Source organism: Triticum aestivum, chromosome 2B, assembly GCF_018294505.1.
Source record: "Triticum aestivum cultivar Chinese Spring chromosome 2B, IWGSC CS RefSeq v2.1, whole genome shotgun sequence".
NCBI lineage: Eukaryota > Viridiplantae > Streptophyta > Magnoliopsida > Poales > Poaceae > Triticum > Triticum aestivum.
In genome coordinates, this window is record NC_057798.1 from 288,423,093 (window position 1) to 288,447,043 (window position 23,951).

At 47.8% G+C, this 23,951-nt stretch overlaps 1 protein-coding gene across 2 annotated transcripts in view; it reads right to left on the bottom strand.

The window, feature by feature from the left end:
* LOC123044761 (UPF0613 protein PB24D3.06c) overlaps nt 1-23,350 on the bottom strand; it is a 37,469-nt gene extending 14,119 nt beyond the window's left edge. Inside the window, exons 1-6 of one of the 2 annotated variants that reach the window (XM_044467649.1) lie at nt 22,652-23,350; nt 18,384-18,460; nt 7,256-7,361; nt 2,849-2,941; nt 2,706-2,771; nt 2,326-2,471 (exon numbers count right to left, since the gene is read on the bottom strand). In XM_044467649.1, the coding sequence (XP_044323584.1) occupies nt 2,326-2,471; nt 2,706-2,771; nt 2,849-2,941; nt 7,256-7,361; nt 18,384-18,460; nt 22,652-22,726 (563 nt within the window). In that variant the 5' untranslated portion in view covers nt 22,727-23,350. Of the gene's footprint in view, nt 1-2,325; nt 2,472-2,705; nt 2,772-2,848; nt 2,942-7,255; nt 7,362-18,383; nt 18,461-20,600; nt 21,038-22,651 lie in introns of those variants that run through there. The other variant, XM_044467648.1, reaches the window with a different exon arrangement.
* Nucleotides 23,351-23,951: the final 601 nt, after the last annotated feature.

Below are 23,951 nucleotides of genomic sequence, written 5' to 3' on the forward strand. Positions count from 1 at the left end.
AGTTTCAGCCCGTCTACTAGTTCTTGTCTCGGCTCCACAAGGAGTTTGAACCAAGGCACACTCAACTATTTGCTCATGGTCGTGTTTCTCTTATGGAGGCGCTTTCTGAGATTCGTGCTACGGAGACTCACTTTGTGTGCTCAGTACCAAGGAACCAGCCATGGAGAAGCTAAGGAACAAGGCCAAGCAATGGCGAAGGAAGTTCGCGAAGGAAGAAGGAAACGGGACAAGTTTGCGCTTGCCCGGACGATTTGGACCCTGGTCCGAACAATCTGGTCAATGCCCAGACGATTCAGACCACTGTCCGGACAATCCGGCTACGCGCCCCGAAGACACCCGAAGATCGAGCCCGAACCCGGATCATTCGGGACCCCGCCCGGATCATCCGGAAGAAGCCCAGACATCCAGCCTAACGACTGCTGATGCGTCCCTATCCGACCATCCGGGTGACTACCTACCCACCCAGACGTCCGGCCTTGCCTGCACACAAACCGGCCATGTGACCATGTATCTCCCCACCTACCTCTATTTTCGCCCTAGCCTATAAATAGACCTTCCCCACCTCTTTCTAGGGTCAGCAAAGCATACGAGATGAACTAGAGGGCTTTGCTCCTTACCATACCTCTCCCATGGAGACCAAGGCCTCCTAGGAGAAGATCCCCCAAGTGGATATCAAGGCCTTCCTTTGTGGAGAAGACTACCCCTTTCAAGATCTCAACTCCCCTGGGATTGGGAAGAACTATCTCTCCTTTTAGTTTCCTCTTATTGGGTTTGGATCTTGAACCTTGTATGTGTATGTGGATTTAGTGGATGTGTGACCTTGAATCTTGTCTCGAGTGTTCCTCTCTTTGTGTTTGCCTCTTGATTTTTCCCCTTTCCCACCTCCAAGTGTGAAGAAGATCACCACCTAAGGTTTCACCCTATAATATTTCTCCCACTAGCTACACGCAGCAGTTAGCTTTTCTCCTCGAACAGTCGCCCGCAGCAGCAATGTCCCCTTCTTCTCCCCCTGGCGAGCAGCTGCACACAACCGTAGCTCCCAACAACAGCAGCTCAAACCGCTGCCTCTCTTCCCTTCCCAATCAGCAGCAGCCAGCAGACACAGGAGCAGCACCCCTTAGTGGCAGCAGCAACAGCAGTCGCAGTGCATTCCAGCGAATTCAGCAGTAGCAGAGCCGGATCTCCTCTTCATCCTCTGCCGCGCAGCCAGAGGTACCAGCAACCAGTGGCGTAGACAGGGCCATGGCCCGGGTCGTAGCGCTCGAATTCTTTGTTGACTGTAGCAATTTTGGCACTGTTTGACACTGTACAACATGTTCCGCCTGGGGCTTGCCCGATCCTAGCTACGCCATTGCCAGCAACTGCACTTGATCACCCGTGCCAGCCGGCACTTCTCCTAGCTCCAGCACCGCTGTCCATGCAGCTCCCGTGCATACAACCGCACCCACGACTTCCCCGCTTGCAACAAATCATCACCGACAGCCAAGTCAAAAGTACAAGAAAAAACATCTCCCCATACACTACCACAACATCCAAATTCTTCCTTACCCAACGCATCACCCTCTACGCCCCCACTACCGGTGTGGTTTTCATGATCTGCACCAAGTTCCTGACAGATGTCAAGTGGGATGTGCTAATGCTCAGGTGGGCGCCTGCTGCTGCTCCTCCTCCTTCGTCTTCCCCGGCACTGGCCCAAGCTCACAGTAGTCGTCTGATCCAAGATGTGCTGCTCTTCTGGCCACCATCAGGACCAAAGCTTGAAGTGGTGAAGGGAGGAGGTTGTAGGCTGTAGCCTTCTTCAGGCCACACACTGCGCCCACGGGGCATTCGCTTTAGTCAGTCCTGCTGGACAAGGCCATGTGTCATGGATCAAATGATCACAGAAGTGCCCATCCGGCTCCCGACAGAGACAATGACAGCGGCACCCCTCTCTCTAGCTGTCCCGTTCGGTCTTCATCCAACTGTGGTAGTTGGAGAGTTAAGGGTTCGGAAAGAGAAACCGTTTTCTACTGCATGTGAGCGGCCACAAGGCTGAGGTTGCCCTTTGCTGAGGTCAGCCTTAAGACTTACCCTTACGCCACAATGAAGATAGCTAGCATAAAGCCCTCATGGTCAGGCTTATTTTTGCCTTGGAGATACTCAAAGTATGACATGACCATGGTCATTAACTCATGCTCATCTAACTCTTTATGCAATTCTTGAGCATATATAGCCGTCATATGTATCATTAACAATAGTGGTACCTCTCGTAAACTTTCATAATTACCTACGGGTACAGAGTATTGTAACCATGAACTTGTGTAAATTGAACATGAAAATTAGTACCTGTAGGCAGTAATTGGAGCATCTGAATTTGCTTCTCTGGGCATCAAATCCATTCCACGGCCCGCACTAATCATTTTCGCTGCTAGATCTATCATTTCTCCTGTTTCTGGAAGAGTTGCCCTATACTCCCTGTCACTTACTGGGGCCTGAATAAAAGATCATTGTAGAATTTCTATCAAGATACTATTGAGGTATTAAATTAATTACAGCAAAAGCAATTATTATCAACACTTTACAAGCTGATCAGTTGCTTCTGTCCTTAGGGGTGAGAATATCATGTGCAATACTCAGAGAACTAGAATATGGACAGGAATACTCGGAGAACAAAAATCCTTCTGTGCAATACTCGGAGAACAAGAATATGGACAGGAAAATTATACCTGCAAAATTACCCCAGAAACTGCTTTGGAACATGCAAAGTTTGTCCGCATGTAATGTATAATATCCTGGCATTCATATAAGTGTCTATGTTATCTCATACTGTAGACCATAAAATAGGGCAGTATATACTGTAACAGCATACCTGGCAACCAGTGCTGTGACCGAGCAGTATTACTCCTTCAGAATTATCTTTATTTATCAAGTAACCGATGAGCTGATCAAGTTCCAATGCATCCTTGCAAAAGAAAAAATACGATCAACACAGACTAAATCAAGCAAAGAGAAGCAAAAAGGAAAATTCAATCAAACGTTAATCCAAGCAAAACTGGTTGTATCACTACTGTCACTGATTGTCCTCATGTATTCTTATCATGCTGCATTGCACTAAAAAAGTCAAAGGTAAAATCAGAAGGTTTGATGAATAATGCAGCATGTCATCAACGCAACTGTCATATAATGCTTAGTTCATACGCCAAAATACTCTAATCGCCAATCAGCTCGCCACAACATGAAATAAAAGGCATCTTCTATTGCAAACATGACCAGGGAGCGTTCTCCCCATGATACCCGATTCCTATTTTTATAGACGTCCCACCCATGGTTCTGAACTGAAATTCATATTCAACCAAGATTCAGGAAATGGCAGGTAAGTTCTTGAGCATGCAACTACATTATACTTGCGTATACATATTACAAACATTTTTCGGTTTAAGAGAACAGCTCATAGGCAGGCTCTGACCACCTAGCCTTCCAAAACTATTTACAACTTTATACACTGAATCCGGGTTGAAAGAACATGCGGTGCCTCCATGTTTGGTTTTGGTAATTAATGACAATCTCTATGGACTAATGGTTGCCTTGAGTTATATTTGAAGGATTTGTCCATAGGCTTTTCTCAAGTCCATGTGTTGGTTTCAAGGAGTTTATGTGATGACCAAAGTGCTATTCAAGGAATTATCCAAAGATTGGTCATGTAGAAGACATGATACAAGGTTGATCAATACCAAGTCAAAGAGTGAATCAAGTTAATCAACACATAAAGCGTACAAGATGTAACGAGAGGGATCAAGTGATCCCATGGTATGGTAAGCATTGTCCATTACGCTTTGTGTACTAACCCATGGTCTACATGAGAGTTCTATGTGGGGTTAGGCATGTTTCCATGGGCTTGCGTCAAGAGAAAGTTCTCGTACAACTCATGGAGGATGACATCAAGTGGTGATCGCCATCAAGATTGAAGTGTGTAAGTTCAAGTGGAGCATCACGAAGAGATCATGCTTGAAGATTGCCGTCCATTGTGGTGACAATGGACTTGTGAAGATGTTCCAAAGAGTGGCTCACCCATAGTGGAGTATGGGGGAGCAATCTACTAGTCTTCATCGAGCCAACGCAATCAAGAAAGGTGGTCCAACCTGAGAGAGTCAAGATCGTCATCATCTAGCTCAAGTGGACTATGTGCAAGGCAAAGGTTTGCCCGTGATAGGTTTTCTATTTTACCAGTCTCATGGTGGTATTTGGGAGACCAGGTTATAGGATCGATTGCCATACTATCAAGGGGGGCTCTCAAGTTAGTAGCTTGATCGTATCGTTTATAGAGATCTCAAACCATTGCATCCTTGCATCATCGTGCTGGTTCTTCATTCATAGATGTTTCACATCTCTATATCTTAGGCATAGTCCCTCTGCCACTTCTTACTATAACCGGTCGTTGTTGGATAGTATTTGTCGTCATCTATCCAACAAGCTTGAGTTTGCTCAATTCGGAGCTCATTTGCAGAAGTTATGGCAGTTCAGGCTTTCATGCATCCATCTGTTTTGCTTAGGCCTTTTGTTGCTCTCTAGCGGTAGTACCGCCCTGGGTAGCAGTAGTACCGCTTGCGCGGAACTTCCGTGGTTCCAGTGTCGCGGGCACTACCGCTTGTTTTCAGCTTCTGGACTCTTTATCGCTTCAGCGGTAGTAGAGCGGTAGTGGCGAGCGGTAGTACTGCTCTAAGCGGTACTACCGGCCAGCCACTACCGCTGCTACTTCCGCCTATTTTATCGCCTCTGGACTCGTTTTCCTCTCCGTGGTTGTAGGGCGGCTGTAAGGGGCAGTAGTACCGCTTCTCCCCTGCATACTGCAACCTCAGCGGTAGTACCACTGGGGCGAGCGGTAGCACCGCTTCGGCGGCACTGCCGCCTCAGGATGCTTCTTCTGTGCACTATACTCCGGGTACTTCCGCTCGAGCGGTAGTACCGCTCCCTGGAGCGGTAGTACCGCTTGTGTGCGTCCAGTGCACATAACGGTTGGATTTGAGAAGGCCTATAAAAGGGGGTCTTCTTCCCCAATGATTCTTATCCTTTGAGCAGGGGGTCTTCTTCCCCAATGATTCTTATCCTTTGAGCAGGGGGTCTTCTTCCCCAATGATTCTTATCCTTTGAGCTCGTGTTCTTCCCCCATTATTGACCTTCGAGCTTGCTATCTCTCAATCCCTCCATGGATTCTTGCTAGTTTTTGGGGAAAAGAGAGACGAGATCTAGATCCACATTTCTACCAATCACTTTCTCCTCTGTGTGAGGGGAACCCCTTGGATCTAGATCTTGGAGTTCTTGGTGTTCTCCTTCTTGTTCTTCCTCTCATTTTTCTCCATAGCTTTCGTTGCTTTGGTGGGATTTGAGAGTGAGGGACTTGGGCACTCCGTGTGCCCTTGCCATTGCATTAGTTGCATCGGTTTGAGTTCTCCATGGTGATACGTGGAAGTGAATAGTTGAGAAACTTATTACTCTTGGGTGCTTGGTACCCTAGAGCTTGTTCCTCTTGGGTGCTTGGGTGCCCTAGACGGTTGGTGGTGTCTCGAAGCTCAATCATTGTGGTGTAAAGCTCCGGGCTTGCGTCGGGGTCTCCAATTAGGTTGTGGAGATTGCCCCGAGCAATTTGTACGGGTCCCGGTGACCGCCTCCAAGGGTTGCCAAAGTGTACGGGTTCGGTGACCGCCCCCAAGGGTTGCCATTTGTACGGTTCGGTGACCGCCCTCAAGGGTCCCTTAGTGGAATCACGGCATCTTGCATTGTGTGAGGGCATGAGGAGATACGGTGGCCCTAGTGGCTTCTTAGGGAGCATTGTGCCTCCACACCGCTCCAAACGGAGATTAGCATCCGCAAGGGGTGTGAACTTCGGGATACATCGTCGTCTCCACGTGCCTCGGTTATCTCTTACCCGAGCCCTTTACTTATGCACTTTACTTTGTGATAGCCATAGTGTTTCATGTTATATATCTTGTTATCACTTAGTTGCCTATCTTGCTTAGCATAGGTTGTTGGTGCACGTAGGTGAGCCTAGTTGTTTTAGGTTTTCTGCTTGACAAATTAAACGCTAGTTTTATTCCGCATTTGTTCAAGCCTAAACCGTAATTATTTTAAAGCGCCTATTCACGCCCCCCCCCCCTAGGCGACATCCACGATCTTTCACCGGTATGTTTCACAGTACCAATGGTACTTTGTATTTCTACCAGTTACTTTAATGTGTGTGAATTTTGAAGGTAACAATGTGTCAGGTTGTAGAAGTGTACCATGGTGACCTATGTTTTTAAGGCGACGCCTTACCGCCTTAGGGAGGGGGGCGCTTTGGCGCCTAGGCGACGCCTAGGCGGGCGCTTTGGACGCCTAGGCGCCCAAAGCGGTCGATTTTCCAAAGCGGAGAAGGAGCGCTTCGACGCCTAGGCGTCGCCTAGGCGTCGCCTTAGGGACGCTTTAAAAACATAGATGGTGACTATGTAGTAACCTTCCCCTGTTTCTTCGTGCCAGATTTAGTTTCGACCGTCGATTGCCCATCCAGTGGCTCTCCCTTGATGATAACGGTTCGCCACTGGTGCCACTGCTCGCCCGTTGTTGCTTCATCCTACGGCTCCTACCCTTCGACCCATTGTTGTTTACTTTCCGACAAGCGCATGTGCGCAGTGTTGCTTTTCTTCGGTCTTTGTGTTGTCATGGCTATAAAGCCTCTCTTTCTCCGTTTTGGACACGTTGAATGTAATCGGGTATAAACCCTAGCCTCCTGTGGCATGCTTCTCCTACTTTCCCCTTTTGCAAGGAATACAAACCCTAGCTTGATTTCCCCCAAATTCTCTCTGAAATTACTCGGTTGATTGCTAAATTCAGTTAAGTCTAGTCCAGGTCTTGACACAATGAAATGTTGATACTCCTATGCATAAAATTTGTAGCTGACATTTTTTCCATGTAATAGAGTTCATACAAAAACCAAGGGGGCTTCAGAAGGCTCTCAAAGGGTCAAGTTTCAAGAAGCAAAAACAGGTTACACCTATAGAGTTGTATAACTTAAGAGCAACTCCATCACATAATTCATAATCCGATTATCAAGAATATCTGCTGTACTGAAGGAGTAAAATAAGCTTTTAAAACACAGAACCTCAGATCCTCTTTTATCATGTAATAATGAGAACACCTCAAGGATATTGGTCTATTGCATGCTTTGCTACAATTCAGAAAATGTTATTCTATTTGATACAAGGATGAACAAGCTGATGTAATTATTGACTAGTAAAGAACATACTTGCTCCAAGGTGGAAATTCCGTATCCAGTATATGATGAAGAAAGTAATGGTTGAACCAGTGACCATTTCTCAACCTCCAACGCAAGTGACAATGGTTCCAAGTAACTGTTAGGTTTCAGAAATGGATTAGTGCTATCGAATCAGACTTAATTGTTATATAAATAATCAAATAAAACAGATAAGTTTTGCATTATGATAATATTTTTCTGAAAGCGTGTTATGATCAATTTGTTTCATCAGTCCACCACCACCTCCTCGAACATGCATAAATTTGCTGACACCTTGCCGTGGTTTTGAGGCTGTCTCACTTTGAAAGATTTCTGTTCTCTGGGACCAAAACAAATTCTAATAATTATATTTGGTTAGACTGACAGGGCATTAGGCATAAACCCCATACCACGTGTGATGCTTGGAATTTCTAGCACCTTGAGCAACACATATTTTGCCTTAAAAGTTGGGACAAGGTCAGCATTGTAAAGAGTGTTTTTAGTTGATTCTCCCTCCGTCCGAAAATAAGTGTCTCAACTTTGTACTAGCTCTAGTACAAAGTTACAAAGTTGTACTAAGCTTGAGACACTTATTTTGGGACGGAGGGAGTAGAAGGCAGCATTTAGATAACGCAAGGCCAGAAATAAGAAAAACCAAGAGATAAGTAAAGGACGCTAAACTTATTGAAGCATAAAAATGGCCAAATGAAGACATACTTTAACAGAAGCTTGCCCATTACATGCAGTAGTAGTTGAGGGCACAGTTATCAGAGATGATGATTAATACGCTAAAATGAACTACTTAGAAATAAAAAAAATGTTTTAAGTCAGCAGTACATCAAATAATGGGGAAAATACAGTTTAGCATAACATGGCTATGCTTGGTGTCAGTCTTTGATGGACAGCATGTGCCGGTAATAATTAAGAAAACAGAATCATATATTTATCACTGCCAAGACTAACAGAGGTGAACATAGTAGAACACAAGGAAGAAAGAAAGTTACAAGAATAATGTTTTCAATTATAAGCATGTATCATCGATTAACGATTGGCATGGAGCCAATCATAAAATGCATAACTGCGACATGACCCTGGATGGTACCCTATACCCAATGATTGTGTTAGAAATATCTCTACTTGTAATGACCTACCCCCTTGGGCCAACAAAATGGAAGAATCTACTACTGACCTAACCCTAATTACTGAAAAGTAGATAAAAGTAAACGACAATATTCTTCTATGCTTTATTGCGGGGTCGGCCCCTTGTATAGTAGACAAGACATGACCAACAAGCCGGTAAATCTATTGATCTATTCAAACTCTAATACAATCTCTAAACTGACTGGACTCTTTCCTAACAAAGATGCTTAATCAACTAGGACTCTAATTAAGGGATAAGACTCCATGTTTGATGGGCTGGTCCACATAACATCTCTCCCTTCCTTGAAAAACAGCTTGTCCGCAAGCTGTAGGTTGTCAATTGCCTCCCAGGGGATCTTGGCCTTTGATGTAGGGTGGGCATAAAAACCAATGAACCGAACACCGAACCGAAGCCGAAACCGACAAAACCGAATTTCCAGTTTTTATCATTATTATAAATAATTTCGGTTTTTACTTCCAAAAACCTAAGTAAGTTCGGTTGATTCGATATTTATCTCGGTTAGCCCAAATCATGCCGAACTATACCTTTGACAGAACGCAGACTAACGTGGAACACTCACCCAGATCGAAGGAACGTCGCTCTCCACTTCTCCTGTACCCAACCACTTCGCTACCATCAAAGCCATGGCCCACTAACCCATGTGCGACCAGCAGAAACTAGGACCCCATTTTTTTGGATCGTGGGCTGGGCACTTTTATGAAACTGCCCCCTTGCATGAAACTGCCCACGTACAAGGATGCGAATAGCCGATCAGAAACTTTAGTCCAACCTCGCGTCGCTGAGATAAGGCTGGGACTTCCTGCTATATATAAGAGGCTGCTCTCAGCAGATTTGGTAAAGCCAAGGTCTGTCAGGTAGAAACCGAAATCGCACCAAATAAGTTGGTTAACCAAACTTTCGGTTAGTAATTTTCAATTCCCATTTTCCATTTCTAACTCTGCTAACCGAATTTGAAAATAAACAGAATGGTAGAAACCGAATTTTCGGTTTATACCGGATGCCCACCCCTACTCTGATGACTATGACGAGATGTGGAACTATCTTGGTCGTAGTCATCAGCCGCGATTAAGAATAGTCGCGAGCAACGGTGACCTTTGTTAGGAAATGTGCAACTTAGTATTATCTCAAGGCCAAAGCCATCATATATACAAGTACAGGGGGAGGCCAAAGGCCAAATACAGAAAGCCAAAAGACATCATAAATATAACTCTAACACCCCCTCTCAAACTCATGGTGGATCTGCAACACTGAGTTTGGAGAGGTAAAATCCATGTTGCGCTCTAGTCTGGGCCTTCGTGAAGAAGTCCGCTAGCTGTAACTCAGAAGGAACATACTGAAGAGCAACAACATGATCCTGCACAGCAGCGCGCACAAAGAAAGCATCAACACCAATATGCTTGGTAAGCTCATGCTTCACTGGGTCCCGCGCGATACTGATAGCACCTGTACTGTCTGACAGGAGTGTAGTAGGTGTAGTAATAGAAACACCAAAATCCTCGAGTAACCAGCGTAACCAAGTCACCTCTGCGGTGAGAAGAACCATAGCTCGCAACTCAGCCTCAGCACTCGAACGGGAAACTGCAGTCTGTTTCTTTGTCTTCCAGGCAATGAGAGAACCACCAAGAAAAACACAATAAGCAGAAAGTGAACGACGATCCGAAGGATCACTAGCCCAGGTAGCATCAGAATAGGCCTGGAGCTGTAACGAGCTGGAACGAGGAAAGAAGAGACGGTGAGAGATCGTGCCACGAAGATATCGTAGAACACGAAGAAGGTGACTATAGTGAACCGAAGTGGGAGAAGAAACAAACTGACTCGGGATATGGACAGGATAGGAGATATCTGGACGAGTGACGGCGAGATAGACAAGACTGCCAACAAGATGACGACAACGAGTCGGATCAGACAAGGGCTCACAGTCAAAAGCACGAAGGTGAACATTAAGCTCCATAGGAGTCTCAACAGTGCGCTCATCACTAAGAGCCGCCCGAGCAAGAAGATCCTGGATATACTTTTCTTGGGAAATAAAAAAGGCATCAGAGGTGGAGGAAACCTCAATCCCAAGAAAGTAACGAAGAGGACCAAGATCAGACATAAGAAACTGCTCATTGAGACGGGCCTTGACAAAGGCAATGTACTCAAGATCGTCGCCAGTGATGATCATGTCATCAACATATAGAAGAAGAAGAGTGCGACCACGAGCGGAAAGGTGGACAAACAACGCTGGATCATGAGCAAAGGACAGACCCAGTGCATAGAAGCTCCCACACAAGGTGGGGTCTGGGGAGGGATTATAGGAACCTAGTCTTACCCCTGCAAAGTGCAATGCAGAGAGGCTGGTTCGAACCCAGGACCTCTTGGCACAAGTGGGGAGGACTTCACCACTGCGCCAGGCCTGCCCTCAACGCTGGATCATGAGCACTGGGAGAAAAACCAGCTGCAGTCACCACAGAGGCAGAACGCTCAAACCAAAACCAAGCGCGAGGGGCTTGGTTGAGACCATATAGAGAGCAACGAAGATGACAAACCATGCCATCAGGAACAGAATACCCAGGTGGTGGTTGCATATAAACCTCCTCACGCAACTCACCGTTAAGAAAGGCATTCTTAACATCAAGCTGAGACACGGACCAATGGCGAACAGAGGCTACAGCGAGAAGTGTGCGGATAGTGGTCATATGGGCCACAGGAGCAAATGTCTCATCGTAATCACGACCATGCTCCTGCTAAAAACCACGAGCCACAAGACGAGCTTTATATCGCTCAAGAGAACCATCAGAGTGGGTCTTAATCTTATAGACCCACTTACAAGTGATGGGACGAACGCGGGGAGGAAGAGAAACCAGGTCCCACGTGCCGGTGCGCTCAAGGGCAGCAATCTCCTCTGCCATCGCAAACTGCCATTCAGGATGAACAATAGCATCCCGATAAGAAGTCAGCTCAAGAACGGTCGAAAGACCATAGCGAGAAGGAGAATATCGATCAGGGGGTGGACAAGGCCGAGAACGAAGACCATAAGTTGGTTGAGAGGAGTAAGATGACACATTAGAAGTAGAGGGCGCATTGGTAGACTCATCCACAACACGTGCACGACGAGTATAATGGAATGGAAAGGACGGAAGAGGTGGAATCACTGGAGGTGGAGACGGGGAATCTATCGGTGATGAAGGTGGAGAAGGGGAAGGTATCGGTGATGAAGCTGGAGAAGGGGAAGGTATCGGTGATGAAGGTGGGGAGTCATGCGATGAGGGAGGAGAAGAAATCGTAGGAGAGGATGGTGTTGGATCTGCAATGGCAGGGCGGGGAGTAGGAATATTGGGCACAGAGGGAGGTGTATCCGGAAATGTAAGAAAAGAGATGTCCTCTATCGAAAAGACCGAGGATGGACGCGGGTAGAAAGGACGAGATTCATCAAAGGTCACATCCCGGGAAATACGCATCCGGCGACCGACAGGATCCCAACATCGATAGCCCTTTTGCTCATCACTGTATCCGAGAAAGACACACTCAACAGATTGAGCGGTTAGTTTGGTGCGTTCACGAGGGGCAAGCAAAACATAGCAAACGCAGCCAAACAAACGGAGCACCGAATAATCAGGAGAACGACCAAAAAGACGCTCGAGAGGAATACCACCCTGTAGAGCAGCAGATGGCTGAATGTTGATGAGATAGGTGGAAGTAGTAAAAGCCTCAACCCAGAAGTGAGGCGGAAGAGAGGTGGCGATCATCATCGCACGCGTCGTCTCAAGAAGGTGACGATGCTTGCGCTCAGCCACACCATTCTGAGCATGAGCACCAGGGCAAGAGAACTGAGTAAGAGTACCCTACTCAGCAAGAAATCCCAGCAGCGCATGGGAGATATACTCACCAGCTGAATCTGCGCGAAAAACAGGAATAAGAGTGGAAAACTGGGTATGAACCATAGCAGCAAATTTTTTATATATAGATAAGACCTCACTGCGAGAAAGACATGAAATAGATCCAAGTGTACCGAGAAAAATCATCTATAAAGATAATATAGTAGCAATGACCCCCTTTCGAAGCGAAGGGAGCCGAACCCCAAACATCAGAGTGAACGAGATCAAAAGGACGCTCGGAGACTGACTCACTGTGAGGGTAGGGTAGCTGAATCTGCTTACCAAGCCTACAACCCACACAATCCAACAAAGCGTTATCGGAGACAGACCCCAGAACACCGCGCTGAATCAAAGACGAGAGACGAGAACCACATAAATGGCCAAGACGATGATGCCACTGCTGAAAAGAGCTGGTAGATGCAGCAACAGGGGTTGCGAGACTGGCGGCGGTGGCAGCGGAAGGAAGACGAAGCCAGTCAAGCTCCCAGAGACCATCAGAACGTCGAGGGCCAACACCAAGCAGGGTGCCTGTGCGACGATCCTGAACAGAACATGAATCAAAGTCGAGAATAACCCTACAATTAGAGTCAACAATCTGACCACCAGAAATGAGCTGCATGGTAAGTCGAGGAACATGAGCGACAGAGGGAACATGAAATGAAGTGCTAAGAGTGCCTCAACTAGCTACAGGTAGGGGAGTGCCATCAGCTGTAAGAACACGAACAGGAGACTCGACAGGTCGAACGGAGGTCAAAGTGGAAGAATCATAAGTCATATGGAAAGACGCTCCAGTATCAAGAATCCATGGGGATGTACCTGAATGAGTAGAAGGTGGTTTCTCAGTGCCAGAAGAGTCAGTCACGGAAACTGCAAAACCTGTCGATGAAGAATCCCAAGTAGCAAGCAGGCATTGCAGCTGCGCAATCTCATGCGCAGACAGGGACGCGACGGAAGAGGTCGAGGTAGAAACACCTGCCGACGATGAGCAGTCGCCGCCACCCGTGGAAGCCGCATGTAGAGTCGATCGAGAGGAGCAAGTCGACGCAGAGCCGCATGTGGAAGCCACTTGAGGAGTCGATGTACATCGCTCACTGTCGCACATGGAAGCCGCGAAAGAAGTCGACTAATAGCGATCAGCAGAGCCAGCCGAAGACGCAGTAGGAGACGACCTCACAGAAGGACGAGCACCAAGCACTGAGCGACGACGCAGCTGCGAGATGGGATCGATATAGGGAACACCATCGGAAGTCTGCGGGCAGCGAGGGAGGTGCAGGCCCGACGGAAACATCATATCAGCTTTCTCTTTCTCTCTCTCTCTCTCTCTCTCTCTTTTAGGATCACAGAACACAAGTCAGCCAATCCACCGGAACGACACCGAGTGAGGAGCTACGCTGCAGGCCAACAGCCAAGTCAGGCCCAAAACAGTGGCCCAAGCTGCGACTTACTGGTCAACACACGAAGCGGCCACGGACAGATCGCAACGGCGGCGGACTTCGTGCACACAAGACCGGCTGGCGTACAGACAGCGGCCGACGGGCCGAGGCGGACAGCGGCCGGACGGCGGCGAAGGCCGGAGGACGCGGCGTCAGCAGCGCAGGGGCCCGCGCCAATCCAAGCAACGCGTCGATCTGCAGGCAGAATCCACGGCTGGCGGCGGAGATCCGGCGAGGAACGCGGCTCGGGCCGTAATCCGGGCGGGAGCGGCGAAGATCCAGCGAGGAAAGACGGCTGGGGGTGGAATCCGAGCAGGGGCGGCGATGTTGACCTCCAATAGCTGCTGCTCCCGCGGTGCAGTGGATCGAGAGTAGCGTCCGGCGGCGTGATCAATCTGGCAACCGCAGCAGATGGGGACAGGACCTGGAGGTCCGAGGCAGCCTGGATCGTGGGTGGGCAGCAGGGTTGAACTGCAGTGGAGGCGTAGAGAAGGAGCGCCGGAGAGGAGATCGGCGCAGCCGGCGACGACGGCGCGGGATTGGGATCGGATCGCACGAGTTGCACGTGCAAAAAAAACGAATGCTCTAATACCATGTTAGGAAATGTGCAACTTAGTATTATCTCAAGGCCAAAGCCATCATATATACAAGTACAGGGGGAGGCCAAAGGCCAAATACAGAAAGCCAAAAGACATCATAAATATAACTCTTAACAACCTTGAACATAAATCTCATCGCTGTTGAAGCAAAGGTCCTGACGACGACGTTCTACTAACTCAGCTGGAGTGAGGCGCCGAACCAGCCGTGGCAGGGTTGGCTCTGCAGTGGTCGATGGCAAAACAGGTGCTAGTGGCGGTGGCGGTGAATGCATTGTAGCTGCATTGACCACGGAAGATAGGAGGGGCACAAGGGCCCTGTTGTTGGGGCTCTGGGACCGGGGGTACCCAGGCCCGTCTGCCTGCGGCCCATCGCGCGGCACCGTCAAAGGCCTGGTACAGCCCAGCGCCAAGACTCCACGAGCAAGACCCTCGCGAGGGCCCCCGCCTCGCGAGGCTAACTACATCAAGGCCTCCAGAGGGCCTCCCGCAGGGCGGTCTCACGAGGTTGCCTCACGAGGCCCCTCGCAGGGCGGATACTTCTAGGCTTGCTACCCAACCTCACGAGGCGCGTGGTGATGTGAGCCATGACGAGCGGAGCCAGGAGGGCGCCAGCAGGCGCAGGCAAGGACACTTTCCTCTTTGGTGCTAAGGAGGCAAGGACGTACGCGGGTTCCGAGGAATCCCCCAAAGGTTGCCATTCCGGCGCAACGAGACCAAGACCACGGATTCGCCAGGACAGAGGTCATCATCGAGCCCATCAGTACGTCACGACCAGAAGCTTTGAAGGCGAAGACCACCTTTAGTCAGGATAGGGTGTACTACTGCCCCCCTTCAAAATTGGTCGTTGTGGTATCCCTTCCCACCTAGAGCCTTGGGGGAAGAGGACCGGGCCAGTATAAATATATGCTAGCCTCCACCGTATAGAGGGGTCGAATCCATCTGATCCATTCACCCCCAGCCCTCACGAGGCAGCTCACTCTTGTACTAGTTCATAATCATCCTCCTCGCGAGGCAACCCACCACAAAGCAGGAGTAGGGTCTTACACCGCAAGGTGGCCTGAACCTGGGTAAATCATCGTGTTCCTTCCTTCTTTCGCTCGCTCAAGCACGACGGAGCAAGGCCGTGAGGCCGTGAGTAGCAAGCCATAGCCAAACAGAGTCCTTCGCGCACGCCCCATAGTTCAAACCTTTCTTGGGTCTGCGAAGCCCCGATTCCGACATTTGGCGCGTCGTCCAACTTCGCTTCCAGCGTGGCGAGAAGGTCGCCAACAACATTGCGGTGTACGAGGGCCTGATCGCCGGGCTCAAGGCCGTGGCCGCTTTGGGGGTCAAGCGCCTTACCATCAAAGGCGATTCCCAGCTCCTTGTCAACTTCTCCAACAAAGAGTACAAGTCGAAGGACGATCATATGGCGACATACCTTGAGGAGGTACGTAAAAATTGAAAAGCGTTTCCTGGGCTTGGAATTGCAGCACGTCCCGCGCGGCGCGAACAAGGAAGCTGACGACGTCGCCAGGTGGGCATCCCGCCGCGAGCCTCAAAACCCTGGCGTCTTTGAAGAAAGGCTCTTCAAGCCATTAGCTGCACCCCCGACGATTGGCCCGACGCTGCTCCTGGAGGAGCTACCGCCTGCACCGGCCACGGGCGCCCCGACCTGTGGCCCGACCTCAGGAGCCCGCCTGCTTCTGGCATTGGAGCCCCAGGCAGGCAACTGGGTTGAGGAGCTCCAGGCAGGCAGTCAACTTAGTGTTGTGGATCTGCCCTGAGTTTGAGGGCGGTGTTAGAGTTATATTATGTTCCAGGTATAGCATGTGTATTTTCCCCTTTGTATGAGGGGTTTCCTACGTATTTACCACCTTTGTTTGGCACAACAACACCCACCCTGCATTATATTAAAAACAGTGGGCCACATCCTGCCCCACAAAACATTAAATTGCCAGAGACTTGAAAGTCCCAGAAAACTAAAGCAAGCTTATACATGACCCTGAAAATACACATGTACACACTCCTAATAACATAAATGTTGAGGATATCACTTATCGTTAGCATTTCACTCCGCTGGGAATTACTCCCTCCGTTCCTAAATATAAGGTGTATTAGTTTTTGAAAAAGTCAACTATTGTCTATGTTTGACCAACTTTACAGCAAAATATATAAAGATTTATAATACTAAATATATAAAATGTAAAAATATAGTTCATGATGAATCTAGTGATAATGATTTGGTATTCTAGACATTGATATTTTTGTCTATAAACTTGGTCAAACTTAGAGAAGTTTGACTTTTTAAAAAAATAATACACCTTATATTGAGGAACGGAGGGAGTAGAGATTAATCAAAAATCGGTCGATTAATCGATTTTATCAGTTGACTACTAATCGGCCTGTTTTTGCTTGGAATTTCTAGGTTCCAAGCAGTAATAAGGTAAAAATGGAAACAACTGTCACTGTGCTCTATGCTTTTAAATAGGACAACACTACATCAATGCATAACTACATATTACATGTCAAACAATGAGTCAATGACAAATAGAATAGGACAACACTACAACACATGTCCTATCGAACGGGGGATGAAGTGTGATGTGCGGGAGGCTACCGAAGGGGAGCCCTGTTTGGGGATTTCTAACCACAGGGCCCGGCCTGATTAATCGCTAGATTCCCGATTAGTCGCTTGTCAGAGCGATAAATCGGCCCAAATGATAAATAGCAAAGATAAGGTATAATCTTAGCGGCCACCCACCGATAAGCAATAAATCGATGAGTTGGACGATATTTTGAACATTAACACGTGTCTTGGATAACTCCACAGCTTGCCACGATACATGCACACGCGTCTGCTGACGAGCTCCTGCGTGGACCAACTCCAAGAACGGGCTCGAACGGTGGCCACCACCAGCTGGAGAAAGCATCTTGCAGACAGAAGGGCCTCCACTAGCGATTGGATATTGGAGGTTGCAGAAGCTGCTGATGCTTGAGAAGATGGGGATGCTCATGCACCAGCTGGCGGCAGTGTTGGACATGTAGAATACTGATGAAAGAGTTGAATGAGAAGGAAAAAAGCACTCGCTAGAGGTCTGGGAGAAACCCCTAAAATGCGCAGTGAATGTCGGATGCAACGCCGTTCAATACTAAGAGCCACGCCAGCCAAATGCTCAAATCCGAAACCCAAAAAGGGGCCTCCACTTATGGAGGTTGAAGAGATCTCGAGCAGGAGACTGGCAAGAGACACGGCAGGGGCAGTCTTATGGAGATGCATAGATAGCACAAGGAAAGCATCACCCCCGCAAAGAAGATTATATGGCAAAGATTGCAAGAAAACACAGGCACCTGGCCTGATCTGGCCTGAACAGATTGCTGGACACCCATATGTGAAGCACCACAAGCAGAATTTGGACATCGGAAGAAAAGGATGGGGTTAAGCTAACCTAGTGAACTAAACAAATGGATCCGGTAGGGGCATGGGAAATTATTGAAACCACGACTTGCCGACGGCAAACCCAACTCCAAAATCCAACCGTGAGGCAAGGGGATTAAAGGAGGGTTAGATCCGGCAAAGACAGTATAAGGGAGGTTATTTGAGAGGGCTACAACCAAACGTACCATGGAAAGGCTGAAACTAAGGATAACCACGATGGCTGCAATGCCATGGACGTCAGAGAAATGAGCTCGACGGTGCCTCCAAACCACCGAAAGGAAGCCCAAACTAGCCATAAAGGATGCAAACCAAGTGGATCTACAAAGGGGAGGGTGGCACCGAGCTCCTCTCCCCTCCTCTAGTAGGACGAACCGATAGAGGAGAAAGGGAGAAGAGGCGATGGGGGAGCGAAGGTGGAAGACCGGAGCAGAGGACTTGAGGAGAGAGAAAGAAAAGAAGAGAATGAAAGCGTCATGGAGTTGTTTACATATTTACCACCTGTACATGTACTATATATATTAGCCCTTGGCCCCAATGGAATACAAGTTGCTATTTCCCTAACAATGGTATCCTTTGGAGGAAAACAATGCTATGATCAAATATTTAATGAAACTATATAGCTAATAAGAGTGGCTGACTCTGCGTGAGACTTAAAAAGAAAAGCAACTTACTCAGTTGCTAAGAGCCCATCTGCCAAACCACCAATGAAAATCACCTGACGGGTAAAATCACCAGTCCTAAACGCAACCTGAAAAAGGGATGTAAAGTTATCACACAAACGTTGCAACAATAACAATAAACATAAAACGATTCATGAAGAGAATTTGTAGATGCAATCATGCAAACCACAATATGATGAGGGGAGAGGGGTGTCGAGACATCAAAATAATATTAACAATTCATGAAGAGAATTTGTCGATGGAATCATGCAAACCATAATATGATGAGGGGTATCGAGAAATCAAAATATATCTTTTTTTTCTAAATCCCCGATAATATAATAGAAAATAAATAATGGACATGTGTATGCTAAAAAGATAAAGGCTTCTAAGAGATTTCAAGTAGACACTGCCAGATGTAAAAAGTTCCTGTGCTTGAAAAAATCTACTATGTCATATGTTTAAGACCAATCCTTTGTACACTATCACACCTCTTTTGTACAGGATAGCTATCAATTATGTTCTCAGAGGTTGCAATCAGCAATAATGAAAATACAGTACTGAAATGATAATCTGACCATTACATATTTTTAACAACAACAAAGCCTTTAGTCCCAAACAAATTGGGGTAGGCTGAAGCTGAAACCCATAAGACATAAGCTGGAGAAAACAAGAAAACGACATGCATAAAGGGTCTACATTGTATATTGAGTAGGCTTTCTTCCACAAGAAATGGCAGGCACTAATGGACAAATCAACAAAAGGCATGACCATGCAACATCAGCAAAGGAATTAGGGCATCTCCAATGTGGACCCCTACTCCGGCCTCAAATGTCTGGACCGGATTGTCCGGACACTTTGAAGCCTCCGACAAGGACCGTCAAGACGTCTTAAATCCCGCAGCCCGGCCCAAATTGAGGGGAGGAGTAGGGAGTCCGGACATCTGCCACGCCAGATCTAACAATCCGAACCCACCCATTATGACCGCGGATCGCCGCCCCGCTTCCCAACGGGATTTCCCGTCGTCGCCTCGCCTTCCCAAAGCGATTTCCCTCCCGCACCCTCACTTCCAGACATGGTTTCATCCCCTTAAAACTGGATGTCGCTCCCCTCCCCTCGCCGCCCAGTCTCTTTGAAAGCCGCCATGGCGCCCCGCAACCATCACAATGTCAATCTCTTCATGTGTCCATCATGCCGAAGCCAAGGGAGTGTGAGCCACCCATGGCGCTCGCCGCCCATCACTTAGCCTACGCCGAGTATGAAAAGTGCAAAGTTCGTGATGCTCTCAATCAGGCGGAACGGCACAAGACGGTCACTAGGGAGAACTGCCACAACACCCACTTATATGCCGCAGAGGAGCTTGTTGCCGCTCCCATGCCAGCCACGCCAGTCACCGCTCCAGCCACCTCCAAGGATGCCCTCTCCGATGTGTCCGAGGAGGTAGCTTCCATGGCTTTGGACGTGATGATATTCGATTAGTCGTAGTTTATTTTACTATCTATTTGTATGGCAAATATGATGTTGAACATCTAACTTATATTAAAGATGTTGCATTTTGAGGAAAATATGGGTGCTAGCGTTAGATGGTTGGCGCCCGCCGGACTTGATTTTTACCAATTACACCAGAGCGTTTCCAAGGGCGAATCCACTTTGTAGCAATCGGAAGGTTTATAACTCTAGTTCTAGTGTTTGTTGTTGGTTGTTCAGAGGATAAAACAGGTTCTAAGATGTTGTTCCTGAGTCCCGGGGTGACACCATCCGTTCGATGTTTTTGCCCCCTTAGGAAGGAACAAAAAAGAACATAATGGCAAGTTGGGACCGCCAAAAGCAACCGAAAGCAAAATCACTCACCCATGTGGGTCGTGAAAGATTATACAAGCTTCCTTTTTCCTACAGGAATCAAAGAACCACACGCATCAACGTAGAATCCCACGAACTAAAAAGCAGGACGCTGCAAATCCAAACAGGAGATCCCGCATCTCGAACACTAGGGGGAATCTCGAGTTCCAAATGCCACGCAGGTAAGAGGTACCATAGAAGCATCCAGAAATCCGATCCAAAGAATTCCCCACGCCAAAGGAATTGCGAAGCACTTAAGAGCATGCAGCCGATGAGCTGAACTGAATCCAACACCCCTGGGAAAAGGAAAAGAAAAACTCGAAACCGTCCACAGATCATTACTGCGAGCTACGATGAGAGGCTTGACGGACGAGAGAAATAGGCCCGTACCTGAGCGGACTTGGGCCCGTACTTGAACAGCGTGCCCTGGAGCTGCTTCCTGCGAGCACCTACGCCTGTGGTGGCTACAGGGGCAACGACGCCACCCTTGCCGCTCACGGCAGCAGGGGTGTCGGGAAGGGAGACGGGGGCGGAGGTGACGCCGCCGGCGGGAGGCATGGCTGAAGAAGGGGGATTGCCGGATGCTGTGCGCACGATTCCGGAGAACCAGGAAGAGGTGGAAGCCGGCGAGGTCATAGCGGCCGCCGGTGAGGTCACGGCGAGGGCACCACGGGGACGGGAGGTGCAGCGAACTTGACGACTTGGGATCGGGGAGCAAGGGCATCTCCGAGGCATCCTATCTGTCCTGGATATCCGGTCCGGATACCTTTAGGTGGCGTTTGGCTTGTTGGCCATCCATAACTGGTTGAGGGATAGCCAGATTTTCAGATGGTACCGCGCGTTTGGTTGAAAGGATAGAGTGGCTAGGGATAACCAAATTGGACAGGTCTAGTGGGTGGCTGTTGCCCCGCTAACGCTCCGCGGTTGCTGGCCGAAAAATGAAATATTTTGTCTCCCTAATTCATATTAGGCAAGGTGAATAGGTATGCACATGTGTGAACAGAATAATTAAAGTATCCACGTGAATAGATGTGGGGCCTTGATAAGGACCAAACGTTCGTCCTAGGCAGGCGCTGGACCAAACAGAAACGTTCGATGCGGGAGCGCCCTCCACCGAACAGAATTGTTCAGTCTGGGAACGCTCCAGCCCGAACCCCTCCTTCACGAGCAACATTGGCGATACGTCCAGGTTAAAGAAAGTGGGCCAGCAAAAAGGCCCAGGTATGCACACAAAATATTCAAGTATTAAAAAGGCGGTAATTGCACACAGACTAGAAAGTCAAAAACAGAAAAAATGCCATGGCAAAAATTACACTATTTTTCCGTAGCAAAAAAATACTTTTATTCACATCACAAAATTTAGTCTAATTTGCCAAGGCAAAACTTACTCTATGGCAAAAATTACATGGGATACTTTTATTCACATGGCAAATTTTAGTTTAATTTGACATGGCAAATTTTACTATATTATTGCCATGGCAAAAGTTTACACTATTCTTCCATGGCAAAAAACTTTTATTCACATGGCAAATTTGAGTTTAATTTGCCATGACAAAAATACTTTTATTCGCATGGCAAATTTTAGTTAATTTGCCATGGCAAAAAATTACTCTATTTTTGCCATGGCAAAAGTACTTTTATTCACATGGCAAATTTTAGTTTAATTTGCCATGGCAAAAATACTTTTATTAGCATGGCAAATTTTTGTTTAACTTGCCATGGAAAAATTTACTTTATTTTTCCATGCAAAAATACTTTTATTCACATAGAAAATTTTCGTTTAATTTGCCATGGCAAAATTTACTCTATTTTGCCATGCAAAAATACTTTTATACACATGGAAAATTTAATCTACTTTTTCCATGGCAAAAATACTTTATTCACATGGAAAATTTAGTTTAATTTGCCATGTTGTAGCTAACAAAAATTTCAAAAAATTGCCATGTGAAATTTACAAAAATTGCCATGGGATTTTTACAAACGAATTGCAACAGTTTGTTGAGAAGAACATCTATAAATTGCCATGGAAATAGTACTAACAGCTTCAAAAACATGGCAAACCATATTATATTTTCTTGCCATGGCAATGAAAACATGATTTCGACACGGCGACATACTTTGTGTTTCCACGGCAACTTATTTATGGTGTTTTGCCATGGTCAAAAATAATTCAATTTGGGATGGCTGGAGAAGTTGAGACGACATGGCAACATATTTTGTGTTTGCATGGCATAAAACAGATTTTAAGATACCATCAACTATAATTCCTAAAAAAGTTTGTCATGCAATATTTGTCAATTAGCATGAAAACAAAAAGTAAACAATTTCTGCAAATTCATGAACGACTGAGGAAATGAATCACACAAAAATTGCAACATATGGACTGGGCTAAAAAAATTGAATCACCATCAGTGTTGAGCTAGTGACACAAAAAGTTGAACCTGTTCACTAAGACTATCTTCAAATGCAGCACTTGAGCGGCCGAAGAAGACGAGGAGGATGTGCCCGTTGCCCATGTGCAGCGTATGGCTGTTGTGCTAGGAGAAGCTGTGGTCGTAAAGGGCGCCACAGCGCAGGATGGCATCCTCGCCTCCCGGCAGCCGCGCATCGGACGAGGTCGGCGGCGTCCAATAGGACAGAGAAGACGAGGAGGAAGGTCTCGTCGCCCATGGACGCTGAGCTCGAAGAAAACGCGACCATGGCCGGCGCTGAGGTGTTGGACGCCCGCCGTCGCCTCTAGGTGGCCGCGCTTTACCATGATTTGGTTGGCCATCTCCATCGCGTCGGCCCGAACGCCGCCGCCATGGAGCTCCACTGTCCTCAGATCCATCGTCGCCGCCGGGAACCATCCCTCTGCCCGGATCCGCTCCTCCACGCCCTCCCGAACTCGCCTTCGTCGCGACGCCCTTCGCCAAGTCCACTGCCGCCGACCTCTGCTTCCTCTGCATCGAACAGGAGCTTGCCTGCTCGTCCCGCTCGACGCTGCCCGATCCGCCGCTTGCGTGGGCTACACGCAGCCGGCCCAACGCATCTCCAGCACAGCGCGCCGTCCCGTCGGCCTGATTTCCGGCCATCTTCCAAATCCGGCGACGAAAAAGGAGAGTGGGGGAGTGGTGTCCCGGGGGGGGGGATGGAGCTGCGAGTAGAAAACAATGGAGCTCGTTCGGGCGACCCAGAATCATCCCGAACGCTGCGCTCGTGATGACATGGCATGTGGAGGTCATCGAGATTCGGGCAACAGCTAGAAGCGCGTTCGGGAGGATTTGCTAAAACCTGGCACGTTCGGGAGTTATTGATTTCGTAGATGTGAACGCACTTAATTTGTGTTTTCAAATTTTAAAAAATCACAACTTTTGAACCGCGCATCGAAACTAAGATCCGTTTTCACTGTTGGAACCCTTGCTGCGTGCTCTTCGAAACTAGATCCGCATGGGTATGTTTCACGAAAAAAATTGTGCAATTTTGTCCCCGTTTTGTGCAACTGCCTAGCCGTCGACGTGCAACTACCTGATAGGGATGTGCAACTTTTTTCCTACACTGTAGACATGCAATTTTCCTTTATGGTACCTCCACCCCTAAACTACCTCCTTCCAGTGAGATATGCAACTTCGTCTATTGCCAAGGTCAACTGCATAGTAGTTGATGTGTAACTTTCCCCGCCCGTGGATGTGCTTCATTGTTTGCTGCGTCGGCCAACATCCTAATTGTGGATGTGCAACTTCGGATACTACAACGACCAAC